At 41.6% G+C, this 17,588-nt stretch overlaps 1 protein-coding gene and 1 long non-coding RNA gene across 3 annotated transcripts in view; both read left to right on the top strand.

The window, feature by feature from the left end:
• Window positions 1–5,418, top strand: part of LOC138420851 (uncharacterized) — a 70,007-nt gene extending 64,589 nt beyond the window's left edge. Inside the window, exon 3 of the long non-coding RNA XR_011249339.1 lies at window positions 4,936–5,418. This is a non-coding gene — a long non-coding RNA (uncharacterized lncRNA). The remainder of the gene's footprint in view (window positions 1–4,935) is intronic.
• Window positions 5,419–5,729: 311 nt separating this feature from the next.
• Window positions 5,730–17,588, top strand: part of SWAP70 (switching B cell complex subunit SWAP70) — a 76,531-nt gene continuing 64,672 nt past the window's right edge. For both annotated transcript variants that reach the window (XR_011249337.1, XM_069554412.1), the window contains exon 1: window positions 5,730–6,097. Coding sequence is in view for 1 of the 2 variants with exons in the window: in XM_069554412.1 (XP_069410513.1) it covers window positions 5,999–6,097 (99 nt within the window). In the remaining variant the exon portion in view is untranslated. The remainder of the gene's footprint in view (window positions 6,098–17,588) is intronic.

Raw genomic sequence — 17,588 nt, 5'->3', positions numbered from 1 at the left:
ACAGTCCACAGGGTCATAAAGAGTCAGACATGGCTGAGTGACTTGAGCACATATATGTCAGACAAGTCACTAAGTCCAGCCCATATCCAAGCAGAGAGGAATTAGACTGCACCTCTTTTCTTTTTAGTATTTATTTGGCTACACGTGGTGTTAGTTGGGCACACGGGATTGTGGCATGTGGGATGTTTAGTTGCAGTATGTGAACTCTTAGTTGTGGCATGTGGGATCTCGTTCCCTGCCCAGGGACCGAACCTGGGTTCCCTGCATTGGCAGTGTGGAGTATTAACCACTGGACCACCTGGCAAGTCCCAGACTTCACCTCTTGATATGAGGAGCAGTATGTTTCTATAGGGAGGGACAGAGTTACTATCAGCCATCTTGGAAACCATCTACTACAACCCTCACCTCATCCCAGTTACCACAATTCATGTGCCTTTGATGGAATTGGCTTGAAGTCTAGGATCTCATAAAAATCCTGGTAATTGCAACTTCTCTTCATTTGAAGAACTGTGAATGAAACAGACAAGTTATCTGTCCCATTACGTCCTATGTTGGGCATCCCCAAGACCACCCCCAGTGAATTTCAGTAATTAATTAAGAGGACTTACGGGACTCAGCATATAGTCATGCTCAGGGCTAAGATTTATTACAACAAAAGAATTCAGAGCAAAATCAGCAAAGGGGAAAGGCAGATGGGGCAATGCCCAGTGAAAACTAGGGGCAACTTCCAGAGGCCTCTCCCAATGGAGTCACACAAGATGTGCTTAATTTCCCCAGAAATGCATTGTGAAGACACACGTGAAATGTCACCAACTAAGGAAATTCATTAGAGACTCAATGCCCAGGGTTTTTTATTGAGGGTTAATCAAGTAGGTAGCCTCTGCCTGACCGGTACCTGAATCATAGACACCCCGATAGAAGACAAATACTCAACGTGAACCATATTGTTTGTCCAAACAGTTTAGTAGGTATAGAGAGCCACTCTAATCAAGTAATGGTGGGAGCCTTCTAGAAATCTAGGTTCCCAGTTGCCTGCCAAAGGCCAACCTTTTTTCTCCCGAAGGTCAGTTTTATATGCAGACTATGTTGGCTCTTTTTTGTATACTGGCCAATATGCAATGGTAATATAGGGACAGAATAACTAAAACAACTACTCCCATTCAAAAAAGTGGAGGGGAGAGGGATGAAAGGCACATAGCAGTCACTGGTTCATAGCAGTTCTGAAATCCATCCAAGCACATGTTTTAATTCCTTGACTAAGGCCTGGTCCTGCTTAGAAGTGTTTCTCGGTAATTCTTGGCTTTTCCCTCTGGGTTCTTGGCTCTGTAGTCAATCATTATTCCTTTTGCATAATAAATAGCCTATGTTTGCAAATGGGTTGCTCTCTCAGTCATCTTCCTGTTTGTATAACGTTGCTGTCCCTCCCCCAGGCCACTTTTCATTCTGAACTATCTCTGTTTTTTTCTGTCCAAGTTGATGGTGCTTCTACCAATATCATTTTCTTAACAACATTGTGGATTTTCTATTAAATGCATTGAAGTCTCTTAAATATAATCCCCTCTCTTCCTTGATCTTCCCACTCCAGTACTCTTGCCTGGAAAATCCCATGGATGGAGGAGCCTGGAAAGCTGCACTTTTCAGTTTCATGCATTAGAGAAGGAAATGGAAACCCACTCCAGTGTTCTTGCCTGGAGAATCCCAGGGATGGGGAAGCCTGGTGGGCTGCATCTATGGGGTTGCACAGAGTTGGACACGACTGAAGTGACTTAGCAGCAGCTTCCTTGATCTTAGAGTCAAGATGCTCTGAGATGATGCTCTTTAAAGTCTTAAAGCTTTTTTTTTTTTTTTGTCTAACTGGGAGTATCTGTGAAGCATACCTTTCAATCTTGCATTGGATCCTTGAGCTGAAAAAATCCTGAGATGATTTTTACCTCTACTTTTCTTGAAATGTGCTGGATTTAATCTTTGCTCTTAGGCTGTGTCCTGCTTTGAAGGTCTTTTACCAGGAGAAACTGGGAATTAGAAACAGTTTTATCTTTGAACCCAGCATATCTTGGCTTTGTAACAGTCCCTCTAAATGCAGCTTCCAAATTGAATAATTCCATCTTTAGTTCAACTCCCTTCAAGTATTTTATCTTAGACAAATAGAAGCCAGTTGGCAATTTCAGCATTATGACTGAAAATCTCCTTAGCCAGATCCATAAGATCATTAACTATCCTTACTATTTTTCATTAGATACTCCTTCTATGTTTTACATTGTGTCAGTTAACAATGTTGCCAAACTTTTTGCTAGCTATAACCTTTTGTCCAACACTATTAGTTTGCTAGCGGTACCATGGTAAGGTACTACAGACTGGTGGCTGAAATAACAGAAATTTATTATCTCATGGTTCTGGAGGCTAGAAACACAAGATCAAGCTAATAGCAGGGTTGGTCCTTTAAAAAAGTTATGAGGGGGAGTTTCTTGGTGGTCCAGTGGTTAAGACTCCATGCTTATCAGAGGATCCTCTGTGAGGACCAGAGGAAACTAACCAGGGATCACAAAAGAAGGCTGGTGAAGAAGTCTATGGAAGGCTATCGCCTCTGCAACCAGAAATGGGCCTGAAACTGATAGTCATCACAGCTAACAGGAAGACAGCTTGGATTGAACTCGGAGAGAGTGAGGGCAAACTCGAATTCATAAGGACAAACCGGAACCGGTGAGGTCAGAACAGAACCCATAGCTATCTCTCACATTGATGATGCAGGTGACCTTCCCCAGGAAGTTAATGCCTTTACCACAGAACTACATGTGTGCCTTGCCCCAGAGGCTTGTTGTTCAGTTGCTCAGTCGTGTCCGACTCTTTGCGGCCCCATGGACTGTAGAACACCAGGCTTCCCTGTCCTTCACTGTCTCCCAGAGTCTGCTCAAACTCATCTCCATTGAGTTGATGATGCCATCCAACCATCTCATCCTCTGTTGCCCCTTTCTCCTCATGCCCTCAGTCTTTCCCAGCATCAGGGTCTTTTCCAATGAATTGGCTCTTTATGTTGGGTGGCCGCAGAGTCTAGGAGAAGCTGAAATAGGAGATGTGGTGGGAGGTGGAGGAGCTGGGGACCAGTTGCTGCTCTGCACTAGCAGTGTGCCAGCAGGTCAGTAAAAAGTTTACAATCTGCAGCTGGTACTTGGCATCAGCCATGGAGCACAATCACTGCTGCTTCACTTGCTCCTTTCAAATCTTACACAGATTTCTCTTGTGACCGGTCCTATCCCAGAACCAGAATGGGAAGGGAAGTTTGGGGAACTGAATTTCAGTTCAGTTAAATTGACAGAGCAGAAAACCCACCGCAAGAGCCAAATATCAACAGTTGTCAGGTGCCAGGGTGCTGTGTCTCACATATACTGATGTCTCATTTCAGCCTAATAGCAGCTTTGCAAGATAAAGATTAGCTTTCCCATTTTACATGAAGAAATGAAGCTTCATATTTGCTCACAGGTGAGCAAATGGTGGAGTTTGGATTCTACCATACATCTTTGTGGTCGCCAGCTTCCAACATGGGCCCCAGTGATTCTTGGGTTTTGATTGTTGTTTAGTTACTAAGCCATGTCCAACTCTTTGCCACCCCCATGGACTGTAGCCCGCCACAGTCCTCTGTCCTTGGGATTTCTCAGGCAAGAATACTGGAGTGGGTTGCCATTTCCTTCTCTAGAGGATCTTCCAGACTCGGGGATTGTACCCACATCTCCTGCGTTGGCAGATGGATTTTTTACCACTGAGCCACCTGGGAAGCCCTGCTTTCTGATACTCATGCTCTTTTGGAGTTCCCCTCCCACCTTAAATAGGTCTGACCTGAGTAATCAGTAGAATATTACAGTGATGATACGTGACTTTTGCGGTAGTATCATAAAAGACATTACAGCTTCCACCTCTTTCTTGGATCAGTTCTCTGGGAAAAGCCAGCTGACACGTTGCGAGGACATCCAAGTAGCTGTAGGCAAACCCATATAGGGAGGAACTGAGGCCTTTTGTGAACACGTCCATGAGGGTGAAACAAGATGCAAGTAATTTCTACAGCACCAGCCTCCCCTTCAGATGACTACTACAGTCCCATATTCTGACTGAAACCTCTCAAGAGTCCGCAAGTCAGAATTACAGGACTAAATGGCTTCTAAATTCCAGAAATTGATGAAAATATGAGATTATGTTTATTATTGTTTTAAGCTGCCTAATTTTGGGTTAACTGGTGATGCAGCAGCAGATAATATAATTTGCTAGGTTCCGAAGCACAGTTCCTATGACGTTATTTTGCTTTAAAATTTGTTCAGATTATGAGACTGGGGATTGTGGAAGAAGTCAAAATTTGAAAGTTCAGAATGTGCTGGACATGTGACACCCCTCACCCCAGCAAAAGCTTTGAAACATCTTTCTGGTGCTTCCAGATACAGAGAGAAGGAGGAGTGTCATCTAGTGGTTAATCTGAACCTTGAGAATTAGGAGGGTTTCTTTTTTGTCACTACCCAGGGAAAGCTGAGTTCCGTGAAGAAATTAGAGGTTAAATCATGTGTTTTTGTTGACTGGAAGACTTGACCTGGAGTATGGAAGATCACTGATGGAGACTGGATTCTAGCAGAGAAAGCAAAGTCCCAACAAATGGAGAAGCAGGGGCTCGAGTGCCCTCCAGTGAGAGACTGACAGTCCCTCTGCTTCTGCCCGTTCCCTTCAACTGGGTTATCCCTTCCTCTGGCCCACCAAGTTCCCTTTGGCTTCAAGCTCACTGAAGTAGCTCCTTCCTTTTCTGCTCTCTCCAAATCCCCCTTGCTTATGATACCCTTTTCCTTTTAACAAAGTGCATATACATGCATTTAGGAACATAAAAGAGGAAAACAAAACCACCTGAGAACCATTTCCCTTTGAAAATTCTTAGTAATTGTTTTTTTTCTCCTTTTTGTCCAGATTTGGTCTTGGATCGGAGATGCAAGGCACTGTGCCTGGTGACTTAATCAGACTGGTGTCAGCCAGCAGTAGTTATTGTCTAGCACTAGCAGAGCCTTTCCAGAACATCTGGAGCAACCATGCTCATTTCATATGTGGAAAATTTGAAGCCCAAAGAGCTCAAGTGATCACTGTTAACAGATATGAAATGAACATCTACAATGAAGAGGACATTCTTCTGGGCATGGATAGGTTCTTCTAAATGGTCCACCCATTCCGATTAGTAAGATGGGTGGAGTGATTTACTGGGGTCCTTCCAGATCTCATATTATACAAGCACAGAAATATCAGGAAACAGAATGTCAAACCCTCTGTAAGTTGTGAACTGACCCTAAACAGCTGAGAGTTAGAAAGAAAATGTTGCCTGACTCTCTTGACTTCTAAACCCACCTTAAACCTCGTCTCTGAGACCCCGGAATCCACTACACAGTAGACATCAAGAAACGGTTTACGAAATGAATGAACCAGTTTCCCTCGAGGCCCTTCCCTGCTTCCCCTGCGGCTCCATGTACTCTCCCACTAGGAACTGTGCCAGAATTTGAAGCCCTGCCCGGGAATTTTTGGGGATCTTGTCTGGCCTCTTCAGACTGTGACCCCCTTCTAGGGTCAGGACCAGGGCTCCCTTTGTCGCTGCTGGACGCGTACTGAAGCCGAGGAGGCTGCTCTCCTCTACCCTCATATTTTTCCTCGGGATAGGGGCTCTTGTTTGGAAGGCGTGCAAGTACCGAAAAGTGGCCCGAGCCGGTTTTGGAAGCACTAGGGGAGTGCGTGGTGTCGCCTGTCTTCCTAGCCGGGAAACAAGGCTGGGCGTCCACACCCGCAGGGATAGGCAGACCACGCGACTCCGGGCTCGCTCTGCGGAGCGCAGTTCCCCCGAGGGCGCCGAGTGGGCGGGGCCTGGCGGGGCCGGGCCTGGCGAGGTCACGTGACCGCTCGGCAGGCGGGGGAGGCAGAGGCCGAGGGGCTTCAGACGCAGAGTGGCTGGCGGGGCAGTCGCCGCAGCCGGAGGAGCAGCGCCGCAGGCATGGGGAGCTTGAAGGATGAGCTGCTCAAGGGCATCTGGCATGCGTTCACCGCGCTCGACCTGGACCACAGCGGCAAGGTCTCCAAATCCCAGCTCAAGGTGGGCACACCCTCTCCCAGATCCCTATTCGCCCCTCCTCGGCGCGCGCTCTACTATCCCCGGTGGAAGCGGGCAGGCGGGCGGTGACCACAGGGAGTGGCAGCCCAGAATGTGGCCGAGCGGCCTGCTTGGGGTGGAGGGGGCAGAGACCGGCATTTGCATTTTTTGGACTCCCTCTTGTTTTGCGTTAGTTTCCCCAGGGCTCACCTTGAGCAAGGGACCGCGGGGGTGGGGACCCTGAGCGGCGAGCTCGGCTCCCTGTTGGCACAGGAGGCCGGGAAGGTTTCAGACTCCGAGAGGGCGGTGGGAAGCTCCCTAGGAAACTAACCCAAAGTTTCCTCTTCACTCTTGTCTGGGAGAGGAAGGGGCTTGCCCAAGGTGCCTGGGCAGAGCCCTGCAAGGCGCACGCTCCGCACCGGGGCAGTCCTCAAAACGGCCAGCTGCACCGCAGGCAACCGGGCAGTTCCGAGAAGGGAGGGAGAAGTGCCCCAGGGCCCGGCCCTCGGCGGCCTCGGCTTTTGGGGCGCTGTAGCAATGGGGGACGCTTTCCGATTAGTGAGGACGACCTGGCGTCCTCAAGTCTGGATCGAGTCCAGGGTGTGCCGTGTCCCGCAGGAACGCAGTTTCCGGGTGAGGAGCTCTATCGGCACCCTGCAAAGGTTTTTATTGTGACTGCCAAAGACCCCATCATTAAGAGAGAGTAAGGTATGAATAAAGGAATGCTTGTAAATTGAGTAACCCCAAGCAGGGCAGCAGCAGCAAGCAGGGCAAGTGGCACTTGGCCAGGAGAAATTGGCAGCTTCTTGAAAGTTTAAAATACGGAAACAGACAAGAAGAACCATTCATAGGCATTTTAAAATATACACATTTTGGACATGAATGTCTCGTTTTTTTAGCCTCTTCTGGGAGTGAATTTCTGAAGATTGAGTTTGCTTTGTATATTTTGTGGAGTCATCCAGAGGTTCTTATGACTAGTGGCTTTTATGCCAGTAGGACTCAGCATTCTGCCTGTTTTCCTTTCACCCTACTCTCTTTTCTTATACACAAAATCATAGTCTGGAACAATTCATGGAGATCATCCACTTAATCTTTATTTGAATACATTTTTAAAATTAACAGAGTAAAATTAACTTTTTTGGTGGATGGTTCTGAGTTTTAACATACATAGATTTGTATAACTACTACCAAAATTGGGTTTTTGTCAGTTACACCATCCCCAAAATTTCCTTCATGCTGCTCCCTCTTCCTTGACTGCTGGCAATCGATGACCTGTTCTTAATTACTGTAGTTTTGTCTTTTCCACAATGTCATAAAAATGGAGTCACAGAGTATGTAACCTTTTGACATTGGCTTCTTTTATTTAGCATATATGCCTTTGAGATTCACTGATGTTGTATCAATAATTCTTTTTGTTTCTAAGCAGTATTCCACTGTATGGATATACCATGGTTAATCCATTCACTCTTGAATAATATTTGTGTTATTTACAGTTTTTGGTAATTATGAACAGAGTTGAATTTTACTCTTCACTGTTTTTACTTTTAATTTTCCTATACCACCATGTTTAAAGTGAGTTTCTTTAGATGGCATGTAGTTGGTTCTTGTTTTTTAATCCATTTTGATAATCTATAATTACGTGTGTACAGACCAATTACATTTAATTATTGATGTGGTTCGATTTAGGGCTGGCATTTTACTATTTGGTTTCTGTTTGTTTCCACTCTTGTTTTCATTTTTTTGTCTTCCAGTTGATGACGTCAATGAAATGTTTGCTATTACTTTTGTTGTATACCATTCAGCATTGTCTTTGTGGCTGCTTATGGAAAAGGTGTCTGGAGGAATCTTGACTGCAGGCTTGGTGTGTGTGCATGCTAAGTCACTTCCATCATGTTGACTCTTGACCTCATGAGCTGTAGCCCAGCTACAGCCCCTCTCTCCTGGATTCTCCAGGCAACAATAGTGGAGTAGGTTCCCAACCCAGGGATGGAACCCACCTTTCTTACATCTACTGCATTGGCAGGTGAGGTTCTTAACACCTGGTGCCGCTTGGGAAGCCTAGGCAGGAAATAAATCCCAGTTCATAACTTTTACCCACAAGATGTTGATAATGCAAACGTGTATTTGTATTTTGTCTCTTTGTCAGCTTAACTGAGAGATTTGGGGATTGATTTAGTTCTGTTCATCTTGCCAATGTGTCTGGAATTGGAAATACTAGAAAATTGCTATTTAGTTCTCTCCTTTTTGGAGTTTTGACTCTGTAGTTTGACTCTGGTGGGCTACAGTCCATGGGGTCACAAAAGAATCAGTAATCCATTGGCTAGGAAGAATTTTTGCCTTAATTTGCTCATTCATTTGTTCTTAAATGACATTTGTGTATACTCAGTGTAAGGTATCATGGTAATTTCATTAAAAAATTAGTATTTTTAGGCTCTTTACGAGTTAATACCTTGGAGGAAATATAGAATTGATTTATTAAATAGAAAAAAAGTTACACACCCAAAATGAGGTTAAAATTTATCACTTTGGAAAACTATATGGGCATTCTAAAATATGTTTGACACTTATCTTTTTGAACTACTTTCACAGTTTTTGATGTTCGTGGTGACACTTTATGTGTTATTAGATACTGTGCCTAATTCTAAGGGTAATATGGATGGCACAGGTGGAGGAGAAAGAAACATCAGTTTTTGCATTTAAAGAGTTTAAATTTTGGTAGGCAAACTAAAAACTTAAGCAGCCATTAGGGAAATCTCTCTTTCTCTCTCTGTCTTTCTGGTATGTATGTAGATTATATTACTCAGAGAGTTACCCTATCCTTAAAAAATGTAAGATCTGGTGACAGATAAGAAGTACAGAAATACTATTGAGAGGAAGATGCTGAATGTGATAGAAGATAAGAGGCCATGGGATTTTAGAGGAAGAGACCAGTAGTTTTTACTGGTGAAATTACTTCATGAAAAAAAGCTTTGAAGTGATCTCTGAAGAAAGCTAGGGTGTGATTATGTGGTATGGGGGAGAATTAAGCCCATTCTATTAATTCATTCAGCAGGTAGCCTGGTGACTCAGTGGTAAAGAATCTGCTTGCCAATGCAGGAGACAGGGTTCAATCCCCTGGAGAAGGAAATGGCAATCCACTCCAGTATTCTTGCCTGGGAAACCCATGGACAGGGGAGTCTGGTAGGCTACAGTCCATGGGATTGCAAAAGAATCAGACATGACTTAGCAGCTGGACAACAAGAACAACAGCATTCATTCATTCATTTATTTATCCTTTCAATGGATATTTATTGACTGCTTTTAGCTCTAAGGGATCCATGTAAACTGCTGCAGGCCACAGAAATTCATCAGGCACTTATGTATAGAGACTTCGGTGTGACTTATTTTGATTGAAGTGTAGGATATGAGTGTGTTTGTGTGTAGGAAGAAGAAAGAGTTGTTGAGGTCCTTGATGGATGGAGGTTTAGCTGGAGATGATGTTCTTGGAGAAGTGCGGGGCTGTTGGTACAGATCTAGTAGTTGAAGCGTGGAAAGAGGAGAGAAATTCAGCAATGGCCTTGGAGAATGGCTAGGGTAGAGGGAAGAAAAGAAGCCTGATGCAGAAGTGAGATGCAAGAACCATTCTGGGACAGCATTGGTGCTGAGGGAGAAGGGATTTTTCAAAGAAGACATGGTCTGTTATCTTTGAGAACTTATTATTAATTATGTATATATATTTGGAGATTGTAAAATAATGACTGATTTTTTCCAGCTGTAGGTCATAAACTACATATTTCTTTTCTGAAGGGAAGTTGTGAAATTTTCTTTCTTTTCTTTTTTTTAAAAATGATGTTATTAACTTATTTTTGACTGTTCTGGGTCTTCGTTCCTATGTGGGCTTTTCTCTAGTTGCGGCGAGTGGGGGCTACTCTTCATATACGGTGTGCAGGCTTCTCATTGCAGTGGTTTCCCTTGTTGTGGAGCACAGGCTCTAGGGTGTGTGGACTTCAGTAGTTGTGGCCCCCGGGCTTTAGGGCCCAGGCTCATTAGTTGTGGCGCTTGGGCTTAGTTGCTGTGCGGCATGTGGGATCTTCCTGAATCAGGGATCGAACCTGTGTCTCGTGCTTTGGCAGGTGGATTCTTTACCACTGAGCCACCAGGGAAGCCTGAAGTTGTGAAAAGTTTGGAATATTGGCATTATCTTGGGAATAAAGTTATCTTTTACTTTTAAGGAGATTACTTTGTAGTATAGTTCTCATTTAGATAAATGTTCTGGTCTCTGTTATAATAAGTATTTCCTTGAGGGACCCAGTACAAAAAGCTTATTTTTTTTAATTTATTTTTTATTGAAGGATAATTGCTTTATAGAATTTTTCTGTTTTCTGACAAACCTCAACATGAATCAGCCATAGGTACACATATATCCTCTCCCTTTTGAGCCTCCCTCCCCTCCCCTCCCCATCCCACACCTCTAGATTGATACAGAGCCCTTGTTTGAGTTTCCTGAGCCATACAGCAAATTCCCATTGGCTATCTATTTTACATATGGTGATGTCAGTTTCCATGTTACTCTTTCCATCCATCTCACCCTCTCCTCCCCTCTCCCCATGTCCACAAGTCTATTCTCTGTGTGTCTTTCTCCATTGCCACCCTGCAAGTAAATTCTTCAGTACCATTCTTCTGGACTCTGTATATATGCATTAGAACACGATATTTATCTTTCTTTCTGACTGACTTCACTCTTCACGATAGGTTCTAGGTTCATCACTCTCATCAGAAATGACTCAAATGTGTTCTTTTTATGGCTGAGTAATATTCCATTTGTATATGTACCACAACTTCTTTATCCATTCATCTGTCAATGGACATCTAGGTTGCTTCCATGTTCTGCCTATTGTAAATAGTGCTGCAATGAACAATGGGATATATGTCTTTTTCCATTTTGGTTTCCTCAGGGTATATGACTAGGAGTGGGATTACTGGGTCATATGGTGGTTTTATTCCTAGTTTTTAAACAAATCTCCATACCATCTTCCATAGTGGCTGTATCAATTTACATTCCCACCAACAGTGCAAGAGCATTCCCTTTTCTCCACACCCTCTCCAGCATTTATTGTTTGTAGACTTTTTGATGATGGCCATTCTGACAATTGTGAGGTGATATCTCATTGTAGTTTTGATTTGCATTTCTCTGATAATGAACGATGCTGAACATCTTTTCATATGTTTGTTAGCCATCTGTATGTCTTCTTTGGAGAAATGTCTGTTTAAGTCTTTTCCCCTCTTTTTGATTGGATTGTTTGTTTTTCTGGCATTGAGTTGGATGAGCTGCTTGTATATTTTGGAAATTAATCCTTTGTCAGTTGTTTCATTTATTATTATTTTCTCAAAAGCTAATTTTTTTAAAAAAATTTGTTTTAAAAATTCATTGAAGTATAGTTGATTTAGAATGTTTTAATTTCTGCTATATACCAAAGTTATTCAGTTATACATATATATATATATATATACACACACACCTTCTTTTTCATATTCTTTTCTATTATGGTTTATCATTCTCTGGACAGTAGGACCTTACTGTTTATCTGTCCTATATATAATAGCTTGTGTCTGCTCATCACAAACTCCCAATCTATCCCTCTCCACATCCTCTCCCCCTTGACAGCCTCAAGTCAAAAAGCTTATTTTTGACACCTAAATTTTATTATTAAATAATAGTCTGTTTTTGAGTAAAACAAAAATTGCTATCTGTAGAAATTTTGAAACTTAAAATCCAAAAAAAAATTAAGAAAGATATTTGTTGAGGTAAACATAGTTTCATTAAACTTACCAATAAGATAAAAATAGAGAACGAATTTAAAAACTACTTGTGATTTACATAAGCTGCTACAGAAGCAGATGTTGAGTAGTCCTCTAGTCGCAGTGATGTTTCTTTGTAAACTCCACCTCCAGTCGCCGCCTGACCCCTTCCATGCCCTCCCGCCCTCCCACAAATAGGGAACCAACTCTGCCTCATTCCTGGCCTCCAGTCTTTTTTCATTTTCCTCCCACATTTCCTGTTACCCCTCTAGCTTCTTGCTGGCAGTCCGTGCACCCGCTCCAGGTGACTCTCTGGCTCTAGCTGAGGCATTTCTGGCTCCTCACCTGAGTCGTAGCTGTATAGATCTTCACCTCCATAGTCAGCCTGTGTACCCCTGTAGAATCATCAGCTATGTTAGCTTAATTTGTAATTGCAGTGTTGCAAGGCAACTCATTTTTTAAATTGTCATTGGTTTGATCTCTTTTTCAGGCTGGAATACAGAGGGATACTAAACTAAGTTACCGTTTTAAGTTAAGCTTGTTCTGATTGTGTAGAGATCTACTTTTCACCTGTGAAAGTAGATAGCAGTGGACTAATGGTGGGAAAGAAATCTCAGAAACACATTCTTTACTTGCTTTTATACTTATATGAACAGTCCTTCCTTAGAACAAACTGTAGTTTATTGTATGCAATTTCAGTATATTCTGTGATAACTGATGAGAGGTTAAAAACTGAGAGAGATTTTGATGGAAATTTTTCAGTATAGGAAGATCCATACATATAGGTGGCTGAGTAAACATTATTGAGCTTAATGTTTTAGAAATTTTTTTCACCAGTTTTTCCGTTGGTTTTGATCTTTGTGCCCTTCTTTTGTCTGTTGTTTTTTAAGAAGGGACTTTTGTGTGTAGATTCCATATTTTAGGAAACTTTATTAATGTGCCATCTGAAGCAGACATTGTTACTTTTAGGTTATGTAAATTTCTTAAATTCATAAGGGAAAAAGATATTGGGCATATTATTTGAAGGAGAAGCAGCAATTCTTCACTGGTGTTTCGTTTTATTTATTTAATTATTTGTGGCTGTGCTGGGTTTTTGATGCTGTGTATGGGTTTTCTTTAGTTGCAGCGAGCAGGGGCTACCCTCTTCTTGCGGTGCACGGGCTTCTCATTGCAGTGGCTTTTCTTCTTGCAGAACATGGGTTCTGGGGGTACCCAGGCTTTCGTAGTTGCAGCTCTTGGCCTCTAGAGTGCAGACTCAGTATTTGTGGCGAACAGGCTTAGTTGCTCTGCAACGTGTGGGATCTTCCCAGATCAGGGATGGAACCAGTATCCCCTGCATTGCAGGGCCGACTCGTAACCACTGACCACCAGGGAAGCACTCCACTGATATTTTAAAAATATCTTCAGGTGATTTAGAATTTCAGTGGTCTTGCAGAAAGATATTAAATCTCCAGTGTTACTTAGTAGAGATTCTTGGAATTCTAATACATGCAATTCTAAGAAGATGAAAAGATGAAGCCTATCATTTAAAAAATGTAAACCAAAAAAACCTTTTTGAATACCTCCTATATATACATGGTATAAAATTCATAATTTTCAAAAGAGCATTTAGGACAGTGAAAAGTAAGTATCATCTGTACTCTGGCCCACACTAGTTATCTACCCTCAAGGTAACCACTGTTAACTAATTTTTTAAATATTCCTTCTAGAAATCTAAATGTACCTTAAAATTGAACTCTCCTACACTGGTGGTGGGAATGTAAATTGGTGCAGCCACTATGCGGAACAGTATAGAGGTTCCTTAAAAAACTAAAGATAGAATTGCCATATCCAACAATCTCACACCTGGAGAAAGCTATAATTAAAAGAGACACATGCATCTCTTCACTGTAGCACTATTTAGAATGAATGGATAAAGAAGATATATATATATATATATATATATATCACAATGGAATATTATCTAGCCATAAAGAAGAATGAAATAAATATCCATAGAAGATAAATTTCCACATCGGAAACAAATTTATGGTTGCCAAAGGGGAAGGGGGGAGGAAAGGATAAATTAGGAGTTTGGAATTAACATCTATATATTACTATGTTGAAGACAGATAACTAACAAGGACCTTCTGTACAGCACAGGGAACTCTACTCAATATTTTGTAGTAATCTATAAGGGAAAAAAACCTGAAAAAAGAATATATGTACACCGCCCTCCACATGTATATGTACCTGGATTACTTGGCTGTACCCCTGAAACCAGCAGAACATTATAAATCAACTACACTTCAATAAAAAAAGTTCCTTGAAATTATTACTTTTATTGTTATTAGTAAATGTTTTCTTAATTATAGTAAAATCTAGTGATATTTTTGCAACCTCTGTTATGATTTTACTTTATAATTATGGTTGCAGTGTGAATTACATGTCAGTGCTGGAAATATCTTGAAATAAGCTTATTGTCTCTGCACTTTTATCCTGTTGTTTTTAGAAACACAGGATTTTGTTTTGTTTTAAATTGTGCCCTTTTGAGGTAAAAGAGCTCACAACTAGTGAGAATCTAAATGAAGACAATTTGAGGAGCAACATGAATACTTTGAATCTTTATTCATTTCTCAATGATAGATTTTCAACTGAATATTTTTAAAGTTTGGCCATGCAGTTGTTTGAATATCTTGTGAATAATGTCATATGTTTTGTTCCCGTGTAGGCATTTAGCCTCAAAAAATTTTAATCTTGCTAGCTTTAGAAGTAATTGAGCCAGGCCAGCAATCTGTTGAAAATATAAAGGAAGCAAGTTGCAGTAAAGAGCTTTCTTTGTGTGAAACACAATGTAAAAGATTTGGTTAATTCTTGTGAATTTGGCATGTGTAAGTATTCTCTCTCTAATCTTTAGTGTTATGTTTCTGTTAACCCCTGTGGTTAAAGCTGTTTCTGTTCTAAAAATCTAATTAAAAAAAAAAAAATCCCCATTTAGAGGACCAGAGTGTAACTCACGAGTGAGTCTGTGAAAGTCTTTGTAAATATTTTTTTGTATCTCACCAAAATGAAACAATAAAGACAGCTTTCCAAATAAAGAGCTTGTGAGAGACATGTAAAAATCTTAAAATGGTAATAATGGATTCTAGATTATTTCCTTTTTCCATTTGCTAGAAACTTTTCAGTAAGATAGATGGGAAGTTTTTCGTTTATTGAAATACATGTAAGCTTTTGCTTTATTGGGGATGGTATGCAATCCGTGAGGTGTATTTTTATGTGTGACCTTCCATCTTAATAGCCAGTGCTTTTCTAATCTTATGACTCAGTGACTCTTAACCTTCCTGGTCCCCGTTTTGTATTTCCTCTGGGGTCTTACTGCAGTCCCAGAGGTACATAGTAACTGGAAGCTAGAGACGGAAGAGGCTTTGAATGACCTTTTCTCACTTACACAGTTTGCCCTCTCATTTTCCCCAACAGGAGGGTTACTGTAATCCCCTCAGTGACTGTTGGCACATTGAAATCCAGATACTCCCAGCTTTTCTCCTCAGTTCCTCTTACGTGTGTCCCAGTTCCCTTCCTGAGCCTTTGGCTCAGTTTCCTTTATGTTCCCCAAGGCTTCATTTCATGAATCTGTTTTTCTGCTCTGCTCTGCTCTCTGCTTTATTTACTTCTTCTCATTCTACCTTCAGATTCCTTCTTTTTTTTTAACCCCAATCTGTGTGTACTTGAAACTGCTGGTTGCTGTTGTTTAGTTGCTAAGTTGTATCTGACTCTTTGCAACCTCATGGACTGCTGTTTTCAGAGATTAGGGTTTTAATTGTGGAAAAGTATTTGGGAGTAAATCTGTATACAGTCAAATTTTTTGTAAGGAGATCTACAGTTAGGAAGAGATTTCTGCACTATTGGAAAAAATAATTTTTTCATCTCAAGGTTCTTCTCTGCCTTTTGCTTCTTTAGGAATTATTAGCTTCACAGCTACCAGGAGAGTGTTATTATGTGGGCCTGGTGTACCAACCAGAAGTGCGGCAGTTAGGATGAAAGCTGTTCTGTCAAGGGGACAACGTTGAAGGTATTATATTTCACTGGGTAGGCAGCTCTGGGAGGATGGAGCACTGTCTGCTCCACCAGGCTGCACATCTCCATCAGTTCTTTTAGTTCATAGGATATTTGATGTCTCAGCCAGATGCTGTTACCTTGGAGTGAGAGCAGGAGCTGGTGGGCAGCTGACTTAACTCTCATGACTCCCTTCAGTGATGATTTGAGAAGATACTATTAGATAATGGGACACCGGCTTCCCAAGTGGCACAGTGGTAAAGAATCTGCCTGCCAGTGCAGAAGACACAGGAGATTTGGGTTCGATCTTTGGGTCAGGAATATCCCCTGGAGTAGGAAATGGCAGTCCACTCCAGTATTCTTGCTGGGAAAATTGCATGGACAGAGGAGCCTGGTGGGCTACAGCCCATGGCTTTGCAAAGAGTCAGACATGACTGCGCACACGTGAGTGCGTGCAGTGGACCACCACGGTGTTAGCAGATCAAACTAGGTTGAAATTCTGAAGTTCTTCATTGGGATGATTTTGGGGAATTTGCTTTGCTCATTGTATTTTAAGTGTGTGCGTGTCCAGTCCTGTCCAACTCTTTGCGACCCCATGTACTGTAGCCTGCTAGGCTCCTCTGTCCATGCAATTTTCCTGGCAAGAATACTGGAGTGGGTTTCCATTTCCTACTCCAAGGGATCTTCCTGACCCAGGGATCGAACCTGAGTCTCCTGCGTCTCCTGCACTGGCAATGGATTCTTTACCATTGTGCCACCTGGGATCTGTTAAATGGGAATAAGAAGACGTTTAAACAACATACTTGCTTGAATAAATGAAGCTCACAGCCTTTATGTGTGACAACAGAACATTTACTAGCCAACTATTTCTTACCACACACTGATGCTGAAGAAAACTAATCTACAAAGCAGCATGTAAATTTGAAGGTTTTAATCTATACCTTTTGCTTGGACTCTGGGGAAGTGAAAATTGTACACCATTGCCCCTTACATTGAGAAGCATGTGGTTTAGTAAAGAAGACAATACATGAAATGACTACAAGAAGTTAATATATAAGCTAAGTCTACAAGTGTGGAAAATAACTATGGAATATGATGTTCAGTACCTTAGCCATTAACCACATTTGGCTATTGAGCATTGAAAAAGCAGCTAGTCCAAATTGAGAAGTGCTGTAAATATAAAATATACACTGGATTTCAGAGACTTAGTACAGGAATGTAAAACAGCTCTTTGAAAGATTTAAAAACATTGATTACATGTTGTAGTTGTAATATTTTGGATATATTAGTAAATTTAATGTTAGCTTTTTTTTTTACCTTTTGCATCTTTGTACATTTTAAAAATGTAGCTATTAAAACTTTAATTCCATTTGTAGTTTGCATTCTGTTTCTGTCAGATGGAGCTGCTGTAGAAGTTTAAAGGAAATAGAGAAAAAAATGCACACGGTTGTAGACAAAACATTTATGGAAGGGATAGACTGTCAGCTGCTTCTGGAGGGAGTGGGGCTGATCTTGTCCAGTATAGTCAAAGAAAGATGGCAGTTATGGTGATGGCCCTGTGCATGAGAGCAAGAGCTGAAACTTGCAGTATTGTGAGCGATAAGGAAATACTTTGAGTAGCGTGTTTGTTTTGAGACATGGTGGAAAATCAGGATTTAAAGGGAGATGGGATTACATTTTAGAT

Source organism: Ovis canadensis, chromosome 15 (genome assembly GCF_042477335.2).
Source record: "Ovis canadensis isolate MfBH-ARS-UI-01 breed Bighorn chromosome 15, ARS-UI_OviCan_v2, whole genome shotgun sequence".
Taxonomy (NCBI): domain Eukaryota; kingdom Metazoa; phylum Chordata; class Mammalia; order Artiodactyla; family Bovidae; genus Ovis; species Ovis canadensis.
The sequence above is the reverse complement of the archived record's forward strand: the minus strand, read 5'-3'. Positions and strand labels throughout refer to the sequence as shown.